At 38.7% G+C, this 22,908-nt stretch overlaps 1 protein-coding gene across 3 annotated transcripts in view; it reads left to right on the top strand.

The window, feature by feature from the left end:
• The window catches only part of GARNL3 (GTPase activating Rap/RanGAP domain like 3), a 231,593-nt gene that overhangs the window by 2,472 nt on the left and 206,213 nt on the right, over positions 1-22,908 (top strand). Inside the window, exons 1-2 of one of the 3 annotated variants that reach the window (XM_043984857.1) lie at positions 14,979-15,359; positions 16,367-16,436. In XM_043984857.1, coding sequence (XP_043840792.1) covers positions 15,352-15,359; positions 16,367-16,436 — 78 coding nt within the window. In that variant the 5' untranslated portion in view covers positions 14,979-15,351. Of the gene's footprint in view, positions 1-14,978; positions 15,360-15,824; positions 16,437-22,908 lie in introns of those variants that run through there. The other 2 variants (XM_043984856.1, XM_043984855.1) reach the window with 2 other exon arrangements.

The following is a 22,908-nucleotide window of genomic DNA, read 5'->3' as shown; positions in this document are numbered from 1 at the left end:
TAGGTTGGGGGTGGGGGTGGGACGAAGGCTTAGGAAACTTAGAGCCCTTACTAAATCTATTCCAAACTGGGCTATATCCAGGAAATCACTTTTACATTTTGTGCCAGTTTCTATGCAAATTGGGAATAGCAAATATAAAACATAGTCAGGTAGGACTTATTAAAGAAAAAAATAATCCACAGGGTACTTAACACAATACACAGCACTAATAAGGGTTTGTCATAAGCCTGTTAGGTTGAATAAGATAATATAGCAACATTTCTCATTGAAGTTACCCTAATTAAAAATGGACAGAGATTGGTTGAAGCAGAGTTTGTATAGTAAACCCTTCATTAATAGTGCACAGTGATGGGTAATTACAGTACCTTTTGATATAAATAAATAATAAGATTAGAAGAGAATTGTCTAAAATCCTTAGAGGAACATACCTTCAAGTGCCCCATTTATCCAGAAGCAGCTGGTGTGCTGATTGCAAATATTTTTTATCTGTTAGAGTCTTAAGGATTGCCAAGGACTAATGCTTTTCATTAATCTAGTTCAAGTTAAAATATGTTCTATACATTAATACTTTGAAATATCAGGGGCTTTCCAATGCAGGTTATATAAACCTTTAAAAGCTACTTGGGTTGAAAAATTCACCAGTTGCCTAACTTCTCATGGACCCATATTCCCTTTGGGGGCAACTGGATAGCAAGAAGTGTCTACAGATGCCTGCCCATTGTTGGCCTCTACTCAAAGCTTTTCCACCTCAGTACAAGATTACCTACCACTACTCTCTAACCCATGGCAACCCACAATCACCTCCACACCATTGGATGAGGACTTTGTAGATTTTTTTAATTAAATTTTGTTTCTTTAAATATTCTATAATTCAGACATTTCTTCCTCCCTCTTCATTAGTCTAAATTAGAGATACTTTATTATATATATGTAAATTTTGAGCTCTTTTGAGGAAAGATGCCATATATCTAAAATGGTAGTTTTATGCAGTTGTCTCTTATTCATAGAGTTGCCTAGGGCACTGAGAGGTTAGACTTATCCAGAGTCACAGAGCCAGTATGTACCAGAGTTAATAATTGAACTCAGTTCTTCCTTCTTGCAAGACCATCTTCTCCATCCGCAATACCAGTGCTGCTCTCTAAGAATTTAAGGTTCAAAGCATGTGCTGATCAGCATTGGTAGAGGGCCAGCTAAGCACCAGAGTGAAAAGAGCCCTGGACCTGGTGTCAGAAAGACCTGAGTCTAAATTCAACCTCAGACACTTTTGTTTTTGTTTTTTTGGTGAGGCAATTGGGGTTAAGTGACTTGCCCAGGGTCACACAGCTAGTAAGTGTCAAGTGTCTGAGGCCGGATTTGAACTCAGGTCCTCCTGAATCCAGGGCCAGTGCTCTATCTACTACGCCACCTAGCTGCCCCAACCTCAGATACTTTTGAGCTGTTTGGCCCTGGGCAAAGCACCTACCCTCTGTCAGCTTCAGTATTATCACCTGTAAGATGGGAATCTTTAATAAAATCTACTTCCCAGTGTCGTTATGAGGATCAAATGAGATGATTTTTGTAAAGTGCTTTGCAAACTTTGTAGTGAATATGGGCTGTGAGTTTCCTCCTCAGGTGTCCCTTAGAACAGTGAAAGGGGAAAGGAAAAGTGTGGTTCAGAGCCCCCCACCCAATCTTGCCAAGTAGTACTTGCTAAGTAGACTCCCAGAACCCCAAAGGAGCTTACCTCAAATGAAAGTACACTTGATTCAATAACAGGTGGCAAGCAGACAAAACCAAGTGCTTGAGCCCAGAATCACAAAGCTAATAGACATTAGAGCTTCAACTAGAACCAAGATTTCCTGACTGGTATTGTAGAAAGTTGGTGAAGTTGTAGATATAAGACCTGAATTTAAATCCTGGTGCTGCACCTTTCTATGTGTGTGACCTTGGGCAAGTCACTTAACTTTTATGGGCTTCAGTCCCTTCATCTCTAAATGATACCCCTCTGAGATTCCTTCTAGATCTATGGTTCTATGAATAGTGTTTTCCCCACTTTACCAGTGTGTGCTGCCTCATGTTGGCTTTCTGCTTGGACTCAGCTAGTATATGGTAAGGGTCAGAACTCATCTTTGATGGCCAAAGGAGATAGGATCTTTTCTTTCCCCCTTTATCCTTACACTAAGGAATATTAATTCAATAATTCAGTTTAACACTAAATGAATACTGTGTGCAAGGAAAACAAGATTCAACTTCCTTTAGGAACTCCTTGGTACTGTTGCTAGAACACCTTGACTTCCCCTTGGATAGGTGAGGAACCAAAAGTAGTTTGGTTTCTTTAGGATCCTTAGAATGTAGTATCATCCTACCTAATCTGGCTTCTCTAAGACTTTCTATTGAGTAGAACCAATAGGTCCATACCAACAGAACCAAATATACTGGACTTGACTCAATTCAGAATGATTGTTGTTAAAGATAATACTAATAATAGAGAGGCACCATGGCATAGAAGACCTGCCTTAGAGTCAAAAAGGCCTGGATTGAAGTCCTGACTCTCATTTATAATTATTGTGGGACTGTCAGTCAACAAGCATTTATTAAGAATTTACTGTGTGCTAGTCAATGAACTAAGCTCTGGGGATTCTGTAAACAAGTCACTTAACCTATGAGTGCCCCCCAGCACTGATGATATCACAGGGATAGACCTATAGGTTCTAATAATGATTCTACATCTGTGCTTCAAGGTTCTATTATTTGTCATTGGGAATGCCTATGGAGATCACAATCCCTTTGTGACTTGATAGTCTTTGATTTTTGCTGTGGCCAAATTGCCCTTTGGTGTTAACCTTCTGAACTACACATGGCTCATCTCTACTTGCCAGACATTTAGTGCATCACTATGCCAAATTTGAAAACCTTTTCTTTAGGTAGGACTTAGCACAGCTTGCATTCCCTGGCTGTCCTTACCATATCAACATAAAGTTTAGTGAAAAAATACTACTAAAAATAGATGACAAGAATGCTTCATAACTTGTAAAGTGCTTTAGATACATGATTTCATTTGATTCTGGAGCTAGCTTTGCTATCTTAGTTCCCTGTGATAATGTCTTATTTCACTGAAGGCAAGCCAGCCATAAAGCAATAGTTGGAAAGTAGGGGAAATGATGATTTGTAGAGTAAAGTTTTATTGTTGAGTCATATTAGTCATGTCTGACTCTTTGTGATGTGAGAATATTATTAATATTACAGGGACCCCCTGCTGTGTGAGCATGTGACCACCCTTAACCAATCAGCTTGAAGCCATGTGTAAGGCAGTTGGTTTTATCAGTTGGTTTGGGGAGTTGGTGGTTGGAACCTTATGGGGTTGGCAGCTCTGATTTCTCCTCGAGGGTAGGCTATGTTTTCCAATTCTTTCAGAGACACTTGTTCTCTCTTTGTTGATCTCTAATATATTTTAATAAATGTTTAATACCTAAACTGTTAAACTGTTGTCCTAGTTAGCTTTCCCCACAAGGGGACAGATAGAGTGACCACACACATTTAGTTTTACCTGTCACAGTGACCAACCACATTTTGGTTTTTTTCATTTTGGGTGGGGTTTTTTTGGGCAAAGATATTAAAGTAGTTTGGCATTTCCTTCTCCAGTCATTTTACAGATGAGGAAACTGAGGCAAACAGGGTTAAGTGACTTGCCCAGGGTCACACAGCTACTAAGTGTCTGAGGCTGGATTTGAACTTAAGAAGATTAATGGGCCTGACATCAGGCCCATTGCTCTATCCACTATACCACCTAGCTGCCCTAAATTAAAATGGGGTATCCTAAATGCCTGAAAAATTTAATAAAAATCAAGGAGTTGTAAATTCCCTTATTAGCTATTTTGTATTTTATAGAATTGGAATAGGAACTGGATTATTTGAGTTCTTAAGAGAGAACAACGTTTGTGAAACAAGATAGCAATAGGAAATTTTAAATTGCCAAAATTGAAATTCTGTCTTTCAGATCAAACAACTTTATATTCTCCAGGATAGTGAGGTTGATAGACACTTGGGAATTTTTATGATGCACATAACCCATTTTGGAAATGTTGTTGGTATAAACTGTCAAAAGTTGTCTTTTTGCTGGAGGTGTTTTCTATCAATGGACAACAACAGAAATTTTGATTCTTTTTTCCAATAAATAAACAATAATTTATTAATAATGATCAACTGTCGGTCATTAGCCAATAAGCATTATTAAGCACCAATTGAAACATACATGTTTGGACATAGACAATATGAGAATTTGTTTTGCTCAACTATGCATATAGTGGTTTTTTTTAAAATAAAAAACATTTTTATTTATAGTTTTGGGTTTCAATTTTTATCCCTCCTTTCCTCCCTCCCTTCCCCCCTCCCCAAGGCAGTAAGCAATCAGATATAGGTTATACAAGTACGATTATGTAAAACATTACTATATTAGTCATTTTGTATAAGAAAACTTGAATAAAAGAACAAAAATTAAAGAAAGTGAAAAATAGCATGCTTCAGTCTGTGTTCCATCAATATCAGTTCTTTCTTTGGAGGTAGATTGTATATTTCATCATTAGTCTTTTGGGATTATTGTCTTAGATCATTGTATTGTTGAAAATAGTTAAGTCTTTCACAGTTCTTCATCAAACAATATTACTGTCTCTGCACAGTGTTCTCTTGGTTCTGCTAACTTCACTATACATAAGTTAATACAAGTATTTCCAGGCCTTTTGGAAATCATCCTACTTGTCATTTCTTATAGCACAATAATATTCCATGACCATCAAATACCCCAGCTTGTTTAGCTATTCCCTAATTGATGGGAATTTCTTTGATTCCAATTCTTAGTCACCAGAAAAAGAGCTGCTAGAAATATTTTTGTACAAATAGGTCTTTATCTCTTTTGGGGGATCTTTGGGATATAAACCTAGCAGTGGTATTTCTGTATCAAAGGGTATGTATAGTTCTATAGCCCTTTGGGCATAGTTCCAAATTTCTCTCCAGAATGGTTGGATCTTTTCACAACTCTACCAACAGTGGATTACCATCCCAGCTTTCCCACATCCCCTCCAACATCCAATATTTTCCATTTTTGTTATATTTACCGCTCTGATAGGTGTGAGGTGATACCTCAGAGTTGTTTTAATTTGCATTTCTCCGTTCAGTAGTGATCTAGAGCATTTTTTCATATGATTACAGATAGCTTTGATTTCTTTGTTTGAAAACTGCCTATTCATATCCTTTGACCAAGAAATTTTGGTTCTTAACTTTGGTGCAAGTGGTTTGTTGTATTAAAACTGGAAGTTCAAGTGAATTTGTTGGTTTATTCTTTCAGACTTCACCTCCCTTCCTTAATTAAGAATTAGCAATATTTAGTCAGTGCTGGAAAATGCTTCCTTTTTTATTTGTAAAGGGAAGCATAATATTGTAGATAGACTGTTGGACCTAGTAAGGAGATCTGGGTTTGAATTCAACCTCTGATGCTTACTAGCTGTGTATGATGGACAAGGTACTTAAATCTCAGAGCCTTAATTTCCTCATCTGTAAATGTATGATTGCACTGAGTCCCTCACAGGGTTTCTAGGAGGGAAGTACTTTGTGAACCTTAAAGTGTTATACAAATATGAGTTATTTCCAGTTTTACCTATAGTCTGTCCTAATGTTTAATTGAGGAGATAGATGTGACTGAGACAAGGCAGAAGATAACTCCATTGCCTTGTAGTTTTAAATGTACTGGTGTTAATAGTTCATTAACAGCAATTGTTGATCTTCCTATTTCATTCTGGCTCAGAAAGGGAAGGAAAGTTGGGTAGACTATGCTGGCTCCTTGCTCTTCCTAGGAACAAATGTATTATATGACTTATTCACCTTTGGACAGGAGTTGCTAGCTTATAGGGCAGGGAGTGTCCAGAGAAATCACTTTTGATACCCTTGAGAGGATTCCCAGCTTGAGAAGTGTGATTTTGTTCAGTAGTTTTCTGATCATTCAATGTCATTAGTTACCAAGGCCATATTTTTGGTACCCACATCCAGGTACCTTATCCAGTAGCAGAGACAGCATGGTGAACTGAAAAGAACAGAGTCTCAGCTTGAAGTCCCAACTTTGCCACTTAAAAGCTATGTAATCTTGTCCAAGTCATTTCTCCTCTCTTGGGTTTGGTTTCTCCCTTTGTAAAATGAGTGGGTTGGACTAGATAATCTTTGCAGTCCTGGCTCTTGTGTCAACGTTACAGAATTCTGTAAATCTTGACTACTGATGAAAATTTAGCCATTAAATTGTGGTCACTAAATTGTAATTTAAAGTAATTTGAATATTTAAAATTTGTTTTTATAAGTCCTGTTTAGGCATTGGAAGTTGGCATGATTTTTTGTGGGGTAGGGGGGATTGGTCACTTCCATCTAAAGTTAATACTTGCTTCTGGTTAGGAGATATTTGCCTTTTATTTTCCTAGGCTCATTTTCTTAGAAAGTTATAGTTTGGTTTAGGGATGCAATGATGTGATAAATTTTTAGAAAATCTCTCAAGAACAGTGTGATTTTAGAGCATATGGCATATACCAATGTTTGAATCTGCCATCATTCCTTAGGATCTGTGTCCAAATCCACTAAGCTCTAGAATCATTGGTTCCCTGTTGATTCTCTTTTCACTTTTGCTCAGTGGTCAGACCATTTGGTTTTTGCCCTTTTTATTTGCTCTTTATGAACCTGTAAGATTGTCTGTTAGTTAAGCTAACCAGGTGATGTCCATAATCCTTGTTACCTGACCTTCCTGGCATCTTTTTACATGAGTTTACCTCTGGCATATCAGTCACTCCTGGCTGTCTATGGAGTTTATTTGTCATGTAGTCCTCTTAAGAGGGTTTGTATATTATTCTTTGTTTTCATTCTAAAAGGTTTCCAAAGTCATGCTTCATTCATATTGTCCCAGAAGAGCAACTATTTCATGAGACATTTCATCATGACAATTGATCTTTCAACAATTAATGTTTGATTTTTGATACTTTGAAGAATTTGTAATTTAATCAGTCTGGGTCCTCCCTCCACTGAGGCAGATCTCAGCTGAGCAGACAGTCTTAAGGAGCTGTGGCCAAACAACTGATTATTTGATGTTGTTGAGTCTCTCCAAATAGATCTGGGTTGATTTTCAGATAACAGCATCTGTCTCTGGGCTCTTATTTGAAGCTTTTCCATCTTGGTAGGATATGTCTAAGTTTATACTCTATAGAAAATGGTGCTTGAATAGAAAATTAATACTTTAGGATAAATACTTTAATCAATAATTTTACATTCATCTTACAGAGGGCTGTTATAAATAGACTGGATGGTGAAGTATTATGGTGAAATTGAAAGAACATTGTACTTGAAGTCAGGAGATCCAGGATATAATCCTGGCTCCCCAGTTACTAGCTTTGTGATCTTGGTCAAATGGAATTCTACATGTTTGTTTGTCATATTTCAGAATGGTTATAGGAAATAGTATGAAGGAACTGTAATAGAGGGATGGGGTAGGTTCTTAAATTTTAGAGATAATTTTAAAAGTAGCCTGGGTCATTTTCCCCAATCACCCAAAGACAGCCTGCTTGGGACTTGTTATCCTTTCATTATTTCCCTTGTTTTAAAAAGCTAAATATTACTAATCAAGATCAGGCTTCACCTGTTACACTTTTACTTTCAAATACATTGATGATGGAGCATAGGGCAGTATTAGAACAAATACATTTTCAAATATATAGCCAGAGTTTTCTCTGAAAGACCTTCTTTCTCATCACAGACTCACTTCTTACTGGAACACTGACCTTTTGCCATTTGGGGATGTTGCCAGGGACACAGAAACAATTTCTCTCTCAGCTATTTCTGTACTTACTATTCGACATATTAGGGTAGAGACCCAGAGATACCATTTCAGGAAAATTTCTTCTCTGGAAATTCAGACAATGCAGTAATACTCTGCCCACATCTTTATATATTCACCTGGGTCTTATTCTTGCTTACACCAAATCACTTACAAATTTCAAATTTGACAAATTTGGGTAAATCCACTAGCACTGGTAACAGCCCTCCTTTAATGTCCTGGGTAAGCCAGCTTTCCCTCAGTCTTGGTGCTGACCACAGTATTTGATACCCCTAGCCATGGTGCTGATTGCTTAAACAACTGCTATGCTAACTAGTATTACCCTACTCACAGTGAGTTCTACAAAGTGGTAAATTTCTTCTTTCTGTGTGTCCCTCATTCCTTGTGAATTCTCTTGATGAGATAAAAGAACAGCTTTGCTGCTGGGACCCTCTCCTTATTGCCCTCTCCTTTACTTATACATTCTCTTTTTTAGGGTTCAGGTTGGACAGATAAATGGCAAACAGTGATGGTTAAGATTTACAGTGATTATAAGATCAAGTGGCTGGGGTCTCTCATGAGACACTGAGCAAATCAGAACCTTTCTGAGGCCCAGTTTCTTCATATGTTGTGGAAATAATATGGAGATTATTGGCAAGACTGATTTAAATAATCACATCAACAACTGCTATCTGAACTTAAAGGACACCATTATATTAAAGATAGAGATTATTTAGAGTAAGTTTACTTGTTTTGCATGGATATTTATTTACTATTATATTATCAATTAGTTAAATTCCTTAATTTCCGAAATTTATGTTTTATCTCTTTAATAAAAAGTATTTTATCACTAAAGAGTTGGCCACCAAGTGATGAATTTTTTTGGTCACACCAATTAATGAAATCATCTCCTAAGATGTGGTAGGAGTACCCCCCACTGATGAATCCTTGAAGTATTGGAGAAATTCTGAAAAATATAGATTCTTGGACAGAGAGGTTTTTTAACAAGCACCCTATCAGTGAGTAGGCAACTTATGTTGACTCTTTGGTATTGCTTTCAAAATATGTTTATTTTGGTGAGTCCCATAGTACTTCATTGTCGTTCCTTTCATAGTCAAACTCTTAGAAAAAGCTGTTTATTCACCATGTCTCCACTTTCTCACATACTCATTTTTCAAATTCTTGAAACATGGCTCCCTTGCCATCACTCAGATGAACTATTTGCTCCAAGGTTACCTGTCATCTCTTTATTGCTGTCTAATGGCCTTTCCCCCCGCCCAACTTTCTTGTCATTTTTTTCAGTGTTTGCCACTGTTGACCACCCCTTCCTTCTAGATATTGGCTCCTAGGTTTTTGTCCCATTGCTCTGTCTTGGTTTTCCTCCTACCTGTCTGTCTCAGTCTTCTCAGTTTCCTTTGTTAGATCATCATCTATGTCCCATTCCCTACATGTGGGCTCTGTCCTTGGCCCTATACTCTCACTACAGTATTTTGTGGTGACCCCATTAGCTTCTATGGGTTCAACTTTGCCCTTCACTAATGACTCCCACATTTACATATGTAGCCTCCATTTCTGTGGAAGAAACAGTCTTCTAGCTCCAGTTGTTCCCCCTATGCAAGACATTCATTTCCTGCCTCCTTGACTTTCCTTGGGCTTCCCCCATGTTTGAAACATTCTCTTCCTCACCTTCACCTCTTGAAACACCCTTTGTTGTTATTACTGTTGTTTCAATTGTATTCAACTCTTCATGGCCCATTTGCAGTTTTCTTGGTAAAGGTACTATAGTGGTTTGCCATTTCCTTTTCCAGGTCATTTTACAGATGAGGAAACTGAGGCAAACGAGGTAAAGTGGCTTGCCCAGGGTCACATAGGGAGTAAGTATCTGAGGTCAGATTTGAACTCAGATCTTCCTGACTCCAAATACCAAACTTCTTTCAAAATTCAGGTCATGAGCTGCCGCCATACAAGAGACATTTCCTGATTCATCTAATTGTTAAGGTTTTCCCTCACTAGAAATGGCTTTTTTTTTTTTTGGTGGGGCAGTGAGGGTTAAGTGACTTGCCCAGGGTCACACAGCTGGTAAGTGTCAAGTGTCTGAGGCTGGATTTGAACTCAGGTCCTCCTGAATCCAGGGCTGGTGCTTTTTCCACTGTGCCACCTAGCTGCCCCTAGAAATGGCTTTTTACATTTTTTTTGTATTTACTAATCTTTTTACATGTTCCATGCCAGCAGAATTAAGGCTCCTTGAAAGCAGAGACTGCTTTAGTTTTTAGATCCTTTGTCCCTAGCATAGTGCCTGGCACATTGTAGACAGTTAATAAATATTTGTTGAACTGGATGGAATTGGAGAAATTGTTCTTATCAGACATGACGACGGATTATATTAATTGTAGGAATGCTGTTATATGAAACAGGAAATGTGGAGAGAATACTGGTTGTGGAGTCAGAGGACCTGGGGGTAAGTTCCAGCTCAGCCTGAGCAAAACCCACTTTCCCCTCTACGTTGGAGTGAGGAGGGTGCTTTGTGGCATGGTGCCACAGAAAATGAGTCATTATCCTCAATCCAGCAGATCCTTATCAAGCACCTAGTGTATGCAAGACACATGACAGTAGAGGGATACAAAGAAAACAAACAATAAACCATCCTTGCCCCCCAAGGAGATTACATTCTGTTAGAGCTTTTATTGTAGTTACAATCTGGAGGGCCGGTACAAAATTGTTACTGTCTGAAAAGAACAGAATTAGCCTGTATCTCACTAGGACCTACTTAAGATTTATTTAGTTGGTGGTTTGTTCTTAGCAATGCCCCAGGGCCCTGGTATGATTAACCATCCCCCACAATTCAGTTCAATTTATTAAGCATTTCTTGTTAGGAACTGTGCTGGAGTCTGAGGATTTAAAGACAAAAATGAAAATATTCCCCGCCTTCAAGGAGCTTACATTGTACTGGGAGAAAAAAACCCACACAAATAAATAAATATAAAATCCGTACAATGTAATTTCAAGTGTAAAGCAGCACAAAGAATGGGGAGAGGGGATAATCAGGAAAGGGCTCTTAGAGAAGGTGACACTTGATCTGAGCCTTGGGTAGATGCCAAGAGATGGCAGTGAGGAAGGAGAGCATGGTGATACCCTGTGCAAAGTCACAGAGCCTGAAGGGACACTATCATCCACCAGAAACAACAAATAGGACAGTTGGACTGGAATTGAAAGTGCCCAAGGGGAAATAATATGTAGTAAGTGTGGAACGGTAGGTTGCAGCCAGATTGTGAAGGACCTTAAGTGGGGCCCTGCTGAATCACAGTGCCCAATCAGCCACCAGCCCTGAGCTGCCCCAGTGCTGCACCAGCTGCTGAGGAGATTTATGGCACTATTTTCCTTGAGACTTTCCAGACAGCCCTATATCTTATCCTTTCAGGGCCAGACCTTCTCTGCCTTACCCTAATCTGATAAACTGATCTGTGCTTTTGTTCTAATGGGATAAAGCTAGAGGAAAAGCTTCAGGCTATCCCAGGTAATGACTTCCGTTTTCCATAATCATCTCCTCTAAGTGATGTTTATGGTGGGAAATTGAGGCCATCTTTAAGGGAGGATAACATTCCTAAGGGCCAATGGAGAATATGGTTTAAGACAGGTAGGTCCTAGTAGCAGCAGGTTTCAGTCACAGCAGGTGGAAGAGATATCCTCTCCACCTGTGAGTCAGGTTGGCCCAGTGCCTGGCTCTGCTACAACCCATTATATAACAAGCTCAACTTACAGTGCAGGTCATGTAGTCAACAAATTCTTGAGATAAATCAGGTGCTAAACAAACGGTTCCACAGATAAATTAGGAAGTGACAATGCACATGACCAAAGAAGTTACAATGATACTTTAACAGATCATCTGGGAAGGAAGCTCCTTTATTACAAAGTCTGTTAGAAATAAAAGCTTCCTAAATCAGGCAAAGTAGAGCTATGTATCTCCTGGCACTGAATCTTTGTGGTGGCAAAAGAAAGTCATCCAGTGGCCAGTTCTAGTGGTGAGACACGATTCTGTCTGCCTGCCAGCTAATACTAGAAATCTTTCCTGCCTTTCAGAAATTGCCTGGGCTGGTGCTTCACTTACATTGAGTTCTGGAGCTCCGGGTCATGTCTATACCAGGAGGATGACAGATAGGAAATGGACAGTCTGAGAGCTGAATTGGCATTTCTGAGATATTAAAAGAACTGAAGAAAGGACTCTAGCAATTAACGGATCCTCCTAGGAAGCTAGCTAGCAAAGTGGCTAGAGTACTGGGCCTAGAGTCAGGAAGAACTGAGTTCAAATCCAGCGTCAGACATTAATTACCTATGATTCTTCCAGCAAGTCACTTAGCCTCTGTTTGCATCAGTTTCCTCAGTTTTAAAATAGGAATAAGTAACAGCACCCATCTGGAAGGATTGTTGAAAGGATCGAGTGAGATAATACGGGTAGAGTATTTAGCAAAGTGCCTCACAGTAGATGATTAATACATGCTTATTCCCTTCCTTTCCCCTCCTCTTATTTGGAGAATTTATGGAAGGGCAAAGAGGAGAAACAGAATAGGGAACTGTAGAAGGCTCAGTGCCTGTGGAGGAACCGTGCACACTCCTATCCATGAGATCACAAGTTGAACACTGCTTCCCTCTTTAGCATCTATTTTCCTTCCCCTTTCCTGTTTTCTCCAACCCTTTGCAAGCTAACTACATTTGCTGATTGGCCCAGTGATTATCCTGTCCTGTGAATTAATTTCTGTATTTCACTGTAACCTGCCTTTACATTTTAATTGTGACAGTTATGGAATCCCTCCCTCAGAAATGCAAAGCTTAGTGTATAGTAAAGGGAGCAGAGCCAAGAAACCAGTCCGAGATCTTTTCCTCCTCTATAAATGCCTTCTCCACCTGGAAAGAGCTAGGAGGGACTACTTCAAACAGAAGTAGAGAAACCCCAAGACCCTTGTGGCCAACTTCTTGTAGGACCTAGCATTTCCCAGCTCCGGCTCAGTAGCAAGCCCCTTCAGTTTCCACATTTGTCCTAAGCACAAGTCACACTTCCTGCCCAGCTTCTCTTAACCATAACCCAATCCCTTCCCTTTCCTAACCTTCCTTCACTCTTTGCCTCAAGATTCAAAAATATATTTTTATATTTTCTGACATATTCAAGGTTATTTTAGTTAGCATTTAATAATGCTTTTATATCATAACTCTCCCATCTCTTACTTTATCCTATGTAATTTGCACCTCTGGCAATGACATTTATGACAAATTAATAAAAAGCCTGAACAGACCTTAAGGATCAACTAGGTTAGTGGTTTCCAAACTTCTGGATTACACACTCCCATCAGTAAAAATTTTTGCACCTATCTCCAATATGTGTATTTCTACTTTTTAAAAATAAATTTTCACTGTACTAACAATTATGTACATTATAAAACTTACACAAAATAGAATGTTTTAAAAGTACATGAAATAAAGATGAAATAACATTTGATCCTACAGGCAATCGGGAGCCACTGCAACTTATTAAGTAAGGGAGTGACATAATCAGACCTACAATTTAAGAAAATCACTTGAGGCAGAGACCAATTAGGAAGTTGTTGCAATAGTCCAAGCCAGGCGTGATAAAAGCCAGAATTAAAGTTATGGCTGTATGAATAAAGAAAGGACAGAGGAGAGATATTATGGAAGCAGAAATAACAAGGTTAGGCAACTGATTGGATAAGTAAAGGGAAGGAGAATGAAAAGTCAAAGATAACACTGAGGTTCACAATCTGGGTGACTGGAAGGATGGTGCTTCCCTCAACAGAAATAGGGAAGTTCAGAAGATGAGGAGGTCTTGGAGGAAGGACAATGTAATAAGATATGCAATGTATACTGTCATCTATCCATGTCTAATCATTCCGATTAACTGACTGTGCCCCATCCAGAATTAAAAGAAGGAGGGGAGATTGGCCCTTCCTCACTGAGCCCTAGAGAACACCCTCTTAAGGGTTCATGCTAGCCACAAGGTCATCTGTGAGGCATAGAGTGGGTATGGGATGGGTGAGGGGAGATTTTCCCAATGACTACCTGCTGCTGTCAGTGCCTACATAGCAGTTAGGTTATAATGTAAGGGGTCAGCACAAGTTGACCGGGAGGATAGGTTGGAGGCTTACAGAATAGAGGGAGGGAACTGTTGGGAGTAGTGTTAGAAGATAAGGGTGTGGGGAGCAGCTAGGTGGTGCAGTGGATAAAGCACTGGCCTTGGATTCAGGAGTACCGGAGTTCAAATCCAGCCTCAGACACTTGACACTTACTAGCTGTGTGACCCTGGGCAAGTCACTTAACCCCCATTGCCCTGGCCCCAAAAATAAATAAATAAAAAGAAGATAAGAGTGTGTTTGCATTGTAAACAATCTCAATAACTGGCTCTCCTGAGGAGGGTGAGATGTAACCCATCTTCCCACCATGTGATTGATCATTCACTTCTTTGGGTCATCCTTCATGTGAAACCATTGCTCCCATGATGGACTGCTGATCTAGTCTGGTCCCTTCATTTTGCAAATGATGAGACTGAGTCTCAGATTAAGTAACATGCACGCAACATGATGTAATGGATTTGGAGTTGGAGAATTGTGCTATGTGTTTGACTTCAAAACAAATCACTTGACTTCCCTGGGACTCAGTGTTCTCATTTGTAAAATAAGGATGTTTGGCTTTATAATCAATCAATAAGTTTCTTCCAGCTCCAGATCTCATGAAATACTGGTAGTAAGAAATGGAACAAGACTCAAAAATGATAAGTAGTTGAGTCTGCAAAGTCTTCAGGGCCCTTCCCACTGGACCCTCATACTAGAGAGACCTAAGGCAAAGATCCTGAAGGAGACAGGCAGAGATGTGATCCATAGTATTGAGAATGGAATTAGATTTCGTGCCAATGCCAAGTGCTCTACTTCAGCCTCAGTGAAGAAGAATTAGAGGACACATAAAAGGAGAAAACCGAAGAGGCAAAAGAAGGCTGTCTTCCAGGATTTGAAAGTTGGCAGGACAGAAAGAAGTGATTGTAAAATTCAGGACAGCCCAAGGAGCCTGGTTCAGATTTGTAGGGCAAGTAGAAATTTCCACCCAGGTTTTTCAGAAGGAATGGAATTCGAAGGGACCAAAAAGTGGTGTAGAGCAGGGAAGACTAGTAAGGACTGACTGAGAGAGGTGACAGAGGGAGGTTTCCTCATTTCTTTTGTTATCTCTGAAAATAAGATGATTGCCTGGGTGACCTCCGCTAGACAGCTGCCATGCCACCTTCAGTACAGGAATTCAGGGAGTGAAGAGGTTAAATTTCTCATCCAAGATGAGTTCAGCCAGCCCTGTGAAATGGTGGCAGCAGAATGCCATCAGACTCTCTAATCTTATTTCCATCACGCTGACTTTCTTGGAGCCCATCAAGCAGTGTGCTGGCCAAGAGATCCAGTTCAATGTATGATGAACGTCCCAGTCGCTTTCTTCTTGAAAATGGCAAAAGGGCAGTAATTTAGAAAACCTAGCCTGCTCTTTAAGAAAGGATGAAAGGGTACTAAATGCACTTCTCTTTATATATACAATTTAGGATATTTGGGGATTATATGTTAAAATGCCATTATTGTGACATTTAAAAATTTCATTCTAGTTATTTAAATCTATGACTATATACTGATAGAAAAATCCTTAAAGCAAAATTGCATGATTCCTGTTAGTGTATCTCAGCTCATTTCATGGGGAGTGATTGGGATTGTAGATAGAAGAAGAAATAGAATAAATGCCTTTTTTGTCCAGGGTACAAAGACATTTACTGTTTTGCCTTTTGTTTTAATTTATTCTTAAATGGAATGCATGTGATTTGTCTTCTTTGAGCTAAACTTTTTATTTCTATTTGGAGAATACTAATTTCTGCTGTGCAAGAAACTCTCCCTACTAGACGTCCAAATTGTATGCTAGATTTTCTGTTAGTCCTTTTAGTCCTTTGTGCTGTGACATTGATCTCTTAAATCAAAAGAGATGGGCCTATCTATACTGATTTCTGAAGGTGTTTTGTTTTGAGTTTTAAGTTTAGCAGTAAAATAATATGTTCCTTTATTTGTTGAATATTTAAGACAATTAGAAGAGACTTTCCTGAATGGAAGTTAATTGCAGCATACAAAATGGTTGCAGATTTGCTTCAGCTGTTTCATGACATGCATCAGGGTTTACTGCAGGGTTTCTTTTTCCTTTGCTTATAAACAGAAAGCTCTCAAATGCAATTATAAACCACCAGTAGCCGTCTTGGAAATCTCAATCGATCGCAAATGGCTAAATATTTAATTTCCTCATTGTCTGCCCTTCCAGGGATGGCTTGAGCTTTTTATTTTCTTTGAGGCTAACATGAAAGCCAGTCTCTGCAATGGCTGCTGGAGATTGTGTGTGTTGCAAGGAGGCTCCCCTGCAGTGATGAGCTCAAACCTTGTTCAGTAGGAGCTCTTTTTTGCAAATGGTGGTAGATTTTTGCAGAAGATTTGTGGCCAGAGAGCTATGTATAATACTGATGAAGCATTTTTGTTCCAGCTCTGTCTCAGAAGACCTAGGTTGCCGACGAGGGGAATTCAGTAGAAAACATTATGGATCTGTGGAGCTGGTAAGTTTATAGCCTATTCAGTGCTAACAGATTGTTTTACATTTTGTTAAAATCACCAAGCTCATCAGATCTTGCTTGTATATTTACTAATTCTGTAATACCATGGTCATAGTATGAGGATTGGATTGGGAAAAATCAGATTGCTGAAGCGGCTTTCACAATTACATCATCTTAATCTTTTTCTTTTGTTACACACTTCTAACCTCACATCTCTGTTGATTTGTTTTTTAAAAACAGATTGCGCTTTAATATTTTTCATGACAGACTTTGAAAGATAGGTACCAGCTGCAAATCACTCCTGGATAAAATAATTTTTGATTGAAAGAGAAAGATTTAGTTTCCATAATATATTAATAAAGTGTTTCAGTTTGTTGTTAAGGCTAGAATATGGGTTGCTTTTCTGGGAAAAAAAAGTGTTGGTTAAAACAGGGTAAATGTGTTGATTTACCTCTGCAATGAAAAAATATGTATATTTTTTCCACCAAGTTGTTAGTGTTTTATTTGGATATTTTTAAATCAGCATTTTACGTATTAGAAGAAGAATTTGTAATGTATTTATCCAACAGCCACCAGTATCTCAGAGATAAATGTAACTGGGACTTTACATTGCAAAAAAGCATGAATAAATGTTTAGCAAAGTGTGTTTCTGGATTGTGTTGATAAGCAACTGTTTTGAGAATATTGGATACTCCCTTTCTATTTTTAAAATTTAAGATGTGAGTTATTTCAATCTAGTTTATTTTCTTGTTGCCACCCATTAATTTAAAAGGCTTTGTGAAACAAACTTTCTTTTTGACAGATTGAAGTATATAAGGAATCTATTAGAGATGTGCACTTACTAAGGTTTTTCTGTGTCCAATTCATCAGATATTTTTTAAATGCTTCTTGTGTATCAAGCATTATGCTGGGTACTGGAGGGGGATACAGAAGAAATAGAAGATATGACCTTTGTCTTCAGGGAGCTTATAATCTAGTTGGAAAAATAAGGTGTATTATTCCCTCAACAGTATGTTGCATGTAATATAATATAATCAAGTGCAAGGATGTGGTATAGATTGGAGGTACATAATAAATTGGAGAAAAGAGTTCTTCCTTGGACCAGATTAGTCAGGGAAGGCTTAATTGAAGAATTGGAACTTGAGCCAACCTTGAAGGATGTGTAGAATTTGGATTGATAATGAGGAAGGACATGCCATATGAGGAAGAGAGTATGAATCAAGGCATGGAGGTAGCAATGCTGATAGTATGTTCAGAGGACAGTGAGGAAAAATACATGACTAAAGCAGCAATTGTACAGTCGGGAGAAATGAGAATAAAACATGACAAGATCTAAGTTAAAGGGAACCCTAGAGGCCAACTGTGCCCAGACAAGAATCCTGCACCAGCAGGTCCACACCTGCCTTTTATTGAATTTATGTCTAGCCCACATCTCTCCACATTGTCCACTCTGACAGAAAGAGGGATTCTGTCAAATGTTTTGCTAAAATCTTGGTAGACTCTCTTTATAGTATCCCTCTGATCCAGTAACCCTGTTAAAGAAGGAAATGAGGTTAGTCTGGCATGACCTAATCATGATGAAGTCATGCTGGCTCTTTGTGAAGAGACAGAGTGAATACTGTGGCGGAGGGGTGCTATACCGGGAGGCAAGAACACCTGAGTTCTTATCCTGGCTCTGACACTTATTAACTGTGTGACCATGGGCAGCATAGTTGACAAGCATTTGTTAAGCACCCACTATGTGTCTGGCACTATACTTAACACTGGAGATACAAAGAAAAAAATGAATCAGTCCCTGCCACCAAGAATCTTGCATTTTGTCAGAGGATAGCTCTGTCACACAGACATAAATGAATAGCATACATATATGTAAACAGAAACAAATATGTGCAGAGAAAGCAAATGCAAGGTGATTTCAGAGGGTGGGGGAGAGGTACTAGCTGCTGGGGGAAGATCAGAAAAGGCATCATTTGGGAGGTGGCATCTGAATGGAGTTTTTAAAGGAAGCTGGAGGTTCTGTGAGACAGAGATGAGGAAGGGGTGCATTTAAGTCAGGAGAGGTAGAATGTCATCAATGAGGAATAGCAAATAGGTCAGTTTGCAGGCACACAGAGTGTGAGGAGGGAATTAATATGCAAAGAGACTAGAAATGTTGGCTCGAACCAGATTGTGAAGTGCTTTAAATGCCAAATAGAGGAGTTCGGATTTGATCCTAGAATCAATAGGAAACCACTGAAGCTTTTTTAGTGGTGAAATATTATAGCCAAACCTGTGCTTTAGGAATGTGCTCCATGATGGGGCAACTGTAGGTGTATAATAAATTGTAGAAAAAGAGTTCTTTGTGGGACAGGTTTTGCCCCATGATGTCATTACATGGCCAGGCACAGGTAGCACTGTGCAGGAGGCAGTTGCAAACTGAGAATTTATGTCAAGTTGAAACATTTTCAATACGTGGCTGTCTGCATTGTGGGTAAGAAAATGTCCTTAACTCACAAAATTACAAAATTTTGAGTCAGAGGGGCCTCCAGCCCAGCCTGGGAAATGGAAAAGGAATCCCCTCTCCAACATATCAAACAAATGAGTTTCTAGCTCAGTTTCCTCAATTATAAAATGGGCATAATAAAGGAATCTACTTCCCAGGGTTGTTGTGAAAATCAAATGAGAGAATATTTGTAAAATGCTTAGCCCAGTGCCTGGCATATAGGAGGCTTCAGATAAATGCTTAATCCCTGCCCCCTTTCCCCCTCTTTCATGTGACAACCCTTCAAATCTTAGACAATTATCATGTCCCTACTAAGTCTTTTCTTCCTCAGACTAAACAGTCTCTGTTTTTGTTTTGTCCTTATAGCAGTACTATAATTGTCCTAAACAATCTCTTTTTTATTGTTTATTATTTTCTCCTGCTATCATTATCCTCATTTCACAGTTGAGGAAACTGAGGCAGACAGAGGCAAAGTAGTAAGTGGCTATAGTCAGATTTGAATGAAGGTCTTCCTGACATCAGGCCTAGAGCTCTATCCATTGCTGCCTTTTTTTAAATGAAACAATATAGTAATTTTTATTTGGGACAAGGATAAACAGTAAAGCAATAGAACTCAATCACAGCCAATGTTCTTTGTGAGCATTGCCTCATTCCCTTTTCCCTCAGAGCAGGAACTGTCCCAGTTCCTTTAATTGATCCTCATATGGCATGAACCAAAGCTTTCAATATTTTGATTGCCTTCTTTTGGGCACCCTCCAGCTTATCCTTCCTAAAAGGTAGCATCCAAAACTCCATAAGTTGTCTGACCAGGGCCAAGTACAGGGGCACTAGTGTCTTCTTTTTCCTGGATGCTATGCCTTTCTTAAGGCAGCCTTAGATTGCATTTACTTTCTTAGCTCTCATATCACAGTGTTGACTCATATTAAACTTGTAATCCATTTAAGTCCCCAGATCTTTTTAAAATAAATTGCCATCTAATCATGCCTTTCCATCTTGTACTTGTGAAATTGATTTTTTAACCCAATCATAAGACTTGACTTATTTATCCTAAACCTATCATTCCTCCTGACTTCCATATTTCTGTTGAGGATATCACCATTCTTTCAATCAACCAGCTTTATAATCTAGAGGTCATACTTGACTTTACATCTTCACTCACCATTCTACTTCCCATGTCCAATCATTTGCAAAGTCTTATCAATTCTAACTCCACAATATCTCTTAAATATTTGTCCTTCCCTTCATTTACACTAGCCTAATCCAGGCACTGATCACCTCTTGCCTGAACAATTTCAGTAGACCACTAATTGGTCTCTCTGTATCCAGCTTTTTTTCCCACTCCAGTGTATCCATCACACAGTGACCAAATTGATATTCCTTAAGCATGGGCCTGACTATTATCAGATTTGCCCTACTCAAGAAGTTTCAGTGGCTCCTATTGTTTTGCAGATAAGATACAAGCTTACTTATTTGGCATTTAAAGTCCTTCATGATCTGTTGTCAAGCTATCTTTCCAGACTCATGTTGAACTTTCAGTCCATTGGAATGATTATGCATTATTCTCCCTTGCACACAATGTTTCAGCCAAACTGGCCTACTTGCAATTCACTTCTCTCTCAATATTCCATCTCTCACTTGTGTTCTTTTGCACAGGTTATCTCTGATGTCTGAACTTCTCTCCCTGCTTTCCTCCACTGCTTGGAACCTCTGGCTCCTTTCAGTATTTGACTCTAGGGCCATCTCTTATGACTCCCCCAGCTGTTAGTACCCCTTCTACCCCAAAATTAATTTGTATTTTTTATATTTACTTATCTGTGTACATAGTTTATGCCCCAGTAGAATGTAAGGTCTTTAAAGACAGGAATTGCTTCACGTTTGTCTTTGTTGCTCTAGTACCTAGCACAGTGCCTGACATATAGTAGACACTTAATAAATGCTTTTGAAAATTGAAATATTGAATCATGTCTATTATATTTAGTATTAGTCAATTTGGCCCAATGCTTTAGCCTGCCAAGATCGTTTTGAATTCTCATTCTGTCAACTTGTATGTTGACTGTCCCTTCCAACTTTGGGTTATCCATAAATTTGATAAATGTGCCATCAATTACTTTTTCCAAGTCACAGATAAAATTTTTAAATGGTCCAAAGCCAACTACAGAATCCTGAGGCACTCCACTGCAGACCTTCTCTAAAGTTGATATCAAATCATTAATGATTACTGTGGATCCAACCCAGTTCCAAATCCATTTTTAGATAGCTCATATTTTCCACAAGAATAGCACAAGAGACTTTACTGAAATTTAAGCAAACTGTATCTAAAGTTTTCCATTGATTCACTTTTCTGGTAACCCTGTTCAAAAAAAGAAAGAAACTTAGTTTGGCCTGACCTTTTTGGGGGGAAGCCATCAGGTTCTTTTTGAGTACCACTTCCCTTTTCTAGAGTTCCACTAACCATCCCTTTAACAGTGCTTCCCAGAATTTTGCCAGGTATTGAAATCAAGTTCCCTGGCCCATAGTTTGCAAACTCTGTTCACTTCCACTTTCTGAAAGTTGGGACATTTATTTTGTTCCAGCCCTGTGGTACCTCTCCAGTTCTTCACAGCCTTTCAAAGGTCACTGACACAGTGGCTCAGTATTCATATATAGCAGTTTCTTCAGTATCCAAGGATGTGGTTGGTGATTGGAACTCAAGGGGAGGCTAGGTACTCGAATATCTCCTATTTTGTCTTGGGTATCAGTTCCCTGTTAGCCATTTTTGTTCAGCTCTTTCTAATCCAAAGATCCTTTTCTTTGGCAGAGAAATCAAACAAAATAAAAATTGGTAAGTAAATAACAAATAAACAATAATAAATAGTTACCATTGTCTTGTATCCATTCTTTGATCTTATTTTCTCTGGGTAAGCTTAAACCAAATCAATCCATCCTTTTGGTTATTCTTAGCTTTCTTCTCTTACCTCAATGCCTTTTTAACTTCAGCACTCCTGACACTGTTCTGACAGGACGATGCCATGCTTTTATATTCATCTTTTGCTATCTTGCTTCCATCTTCTCCTCATTGGAATTGCTACTTTGTGACTTCAAAATTTCATTCTTGAAAGCTTCCCATCTCTCCTAGGCTGACTTCCTCTATAAAATTTTAGTCCATGAGATTCTACCTATCCTTCCTTTGAGCCCTTTGAAATCTGCTCTTCTAATATCTAAGATACTGTCAGACTGTTCCTGGCTTCTCCTGCCTTCTCTGTCACAAATTCATCTCAAAGATAAGAGTGGTTACTTTCCCAAGTTTCCCATCTTTCCCATCCCAATAATCAGTCCCTTCCTATTGGTGAGAATGATCCCCTGGAATAGAAGTTCTCTTTACAAGTTCTCTACCTTTTGAAGAAAGTAAATAAATTATTAGCTGCCTTGATTTTCATCTTCATCCGATGTCTGGATAGTTCAAGTCCCTCATCATTTCTGTAATACTATGTCAGGCTTCCATACCAAATTTTTATCTGTTTCCTAAACTCTTCATCTATTTCCTTTTACTCTCCAGGTGATTTGTAGAATACTTCTATAACATCACTGCTTGTTTCTTTCTTTATTGATCTTTCCTCAAATGCTTTTCAATATATTTCCATCATCTTATCCCTAGATTTTCCTAGAAAGATATATCTTCTTGATATTATAGTGCTATCATATTTTTTCTCCCCTTACCTATCTTATTTCTTTTATTTAAAGGGTCTCATTTCATCATGTTTTGGTAATATCCATGTGGTCAAATTTGCCTCCTTGTATTAGTATCTCTAATTCATCGTGATTGTTAGCCTTTAATCAGAATGATATTTTGTGTATAATTGAAGTTTCTGATATGAAAAGTAACCACATGTCATAATATGGATGGACATTCTTCATTCATTTGGCTTTTCTTGCATGACTACTCAGGACAAACTCTTTTGAGTAGTTACAGATCTCTTCTAGGAGACTCTTCAGTGTTCCAAGGCTTGATACAAC

Source organism: Dromiciops gliroides, chromosome 2, assembly GCF_019393635.1.
Source record: "Dromiciops gliroides isolate mDroGli1 chromosome 2, mDroGli1.pri, whole genome shotgun sequence".
In the NCBI taxonomy this organism is placed as follows: Eukaryota; Metazoa; Chordata; class Mammalia; order Microbiotheria; family Microbiotheriidae; genus Dromiciops; species Dromiciops gliroides.
The sequence above is the reverse complement of the archived record's forward strand: the minus strand, read 5'-3'. Positions and strand labels throughout refer to the sequence as shown.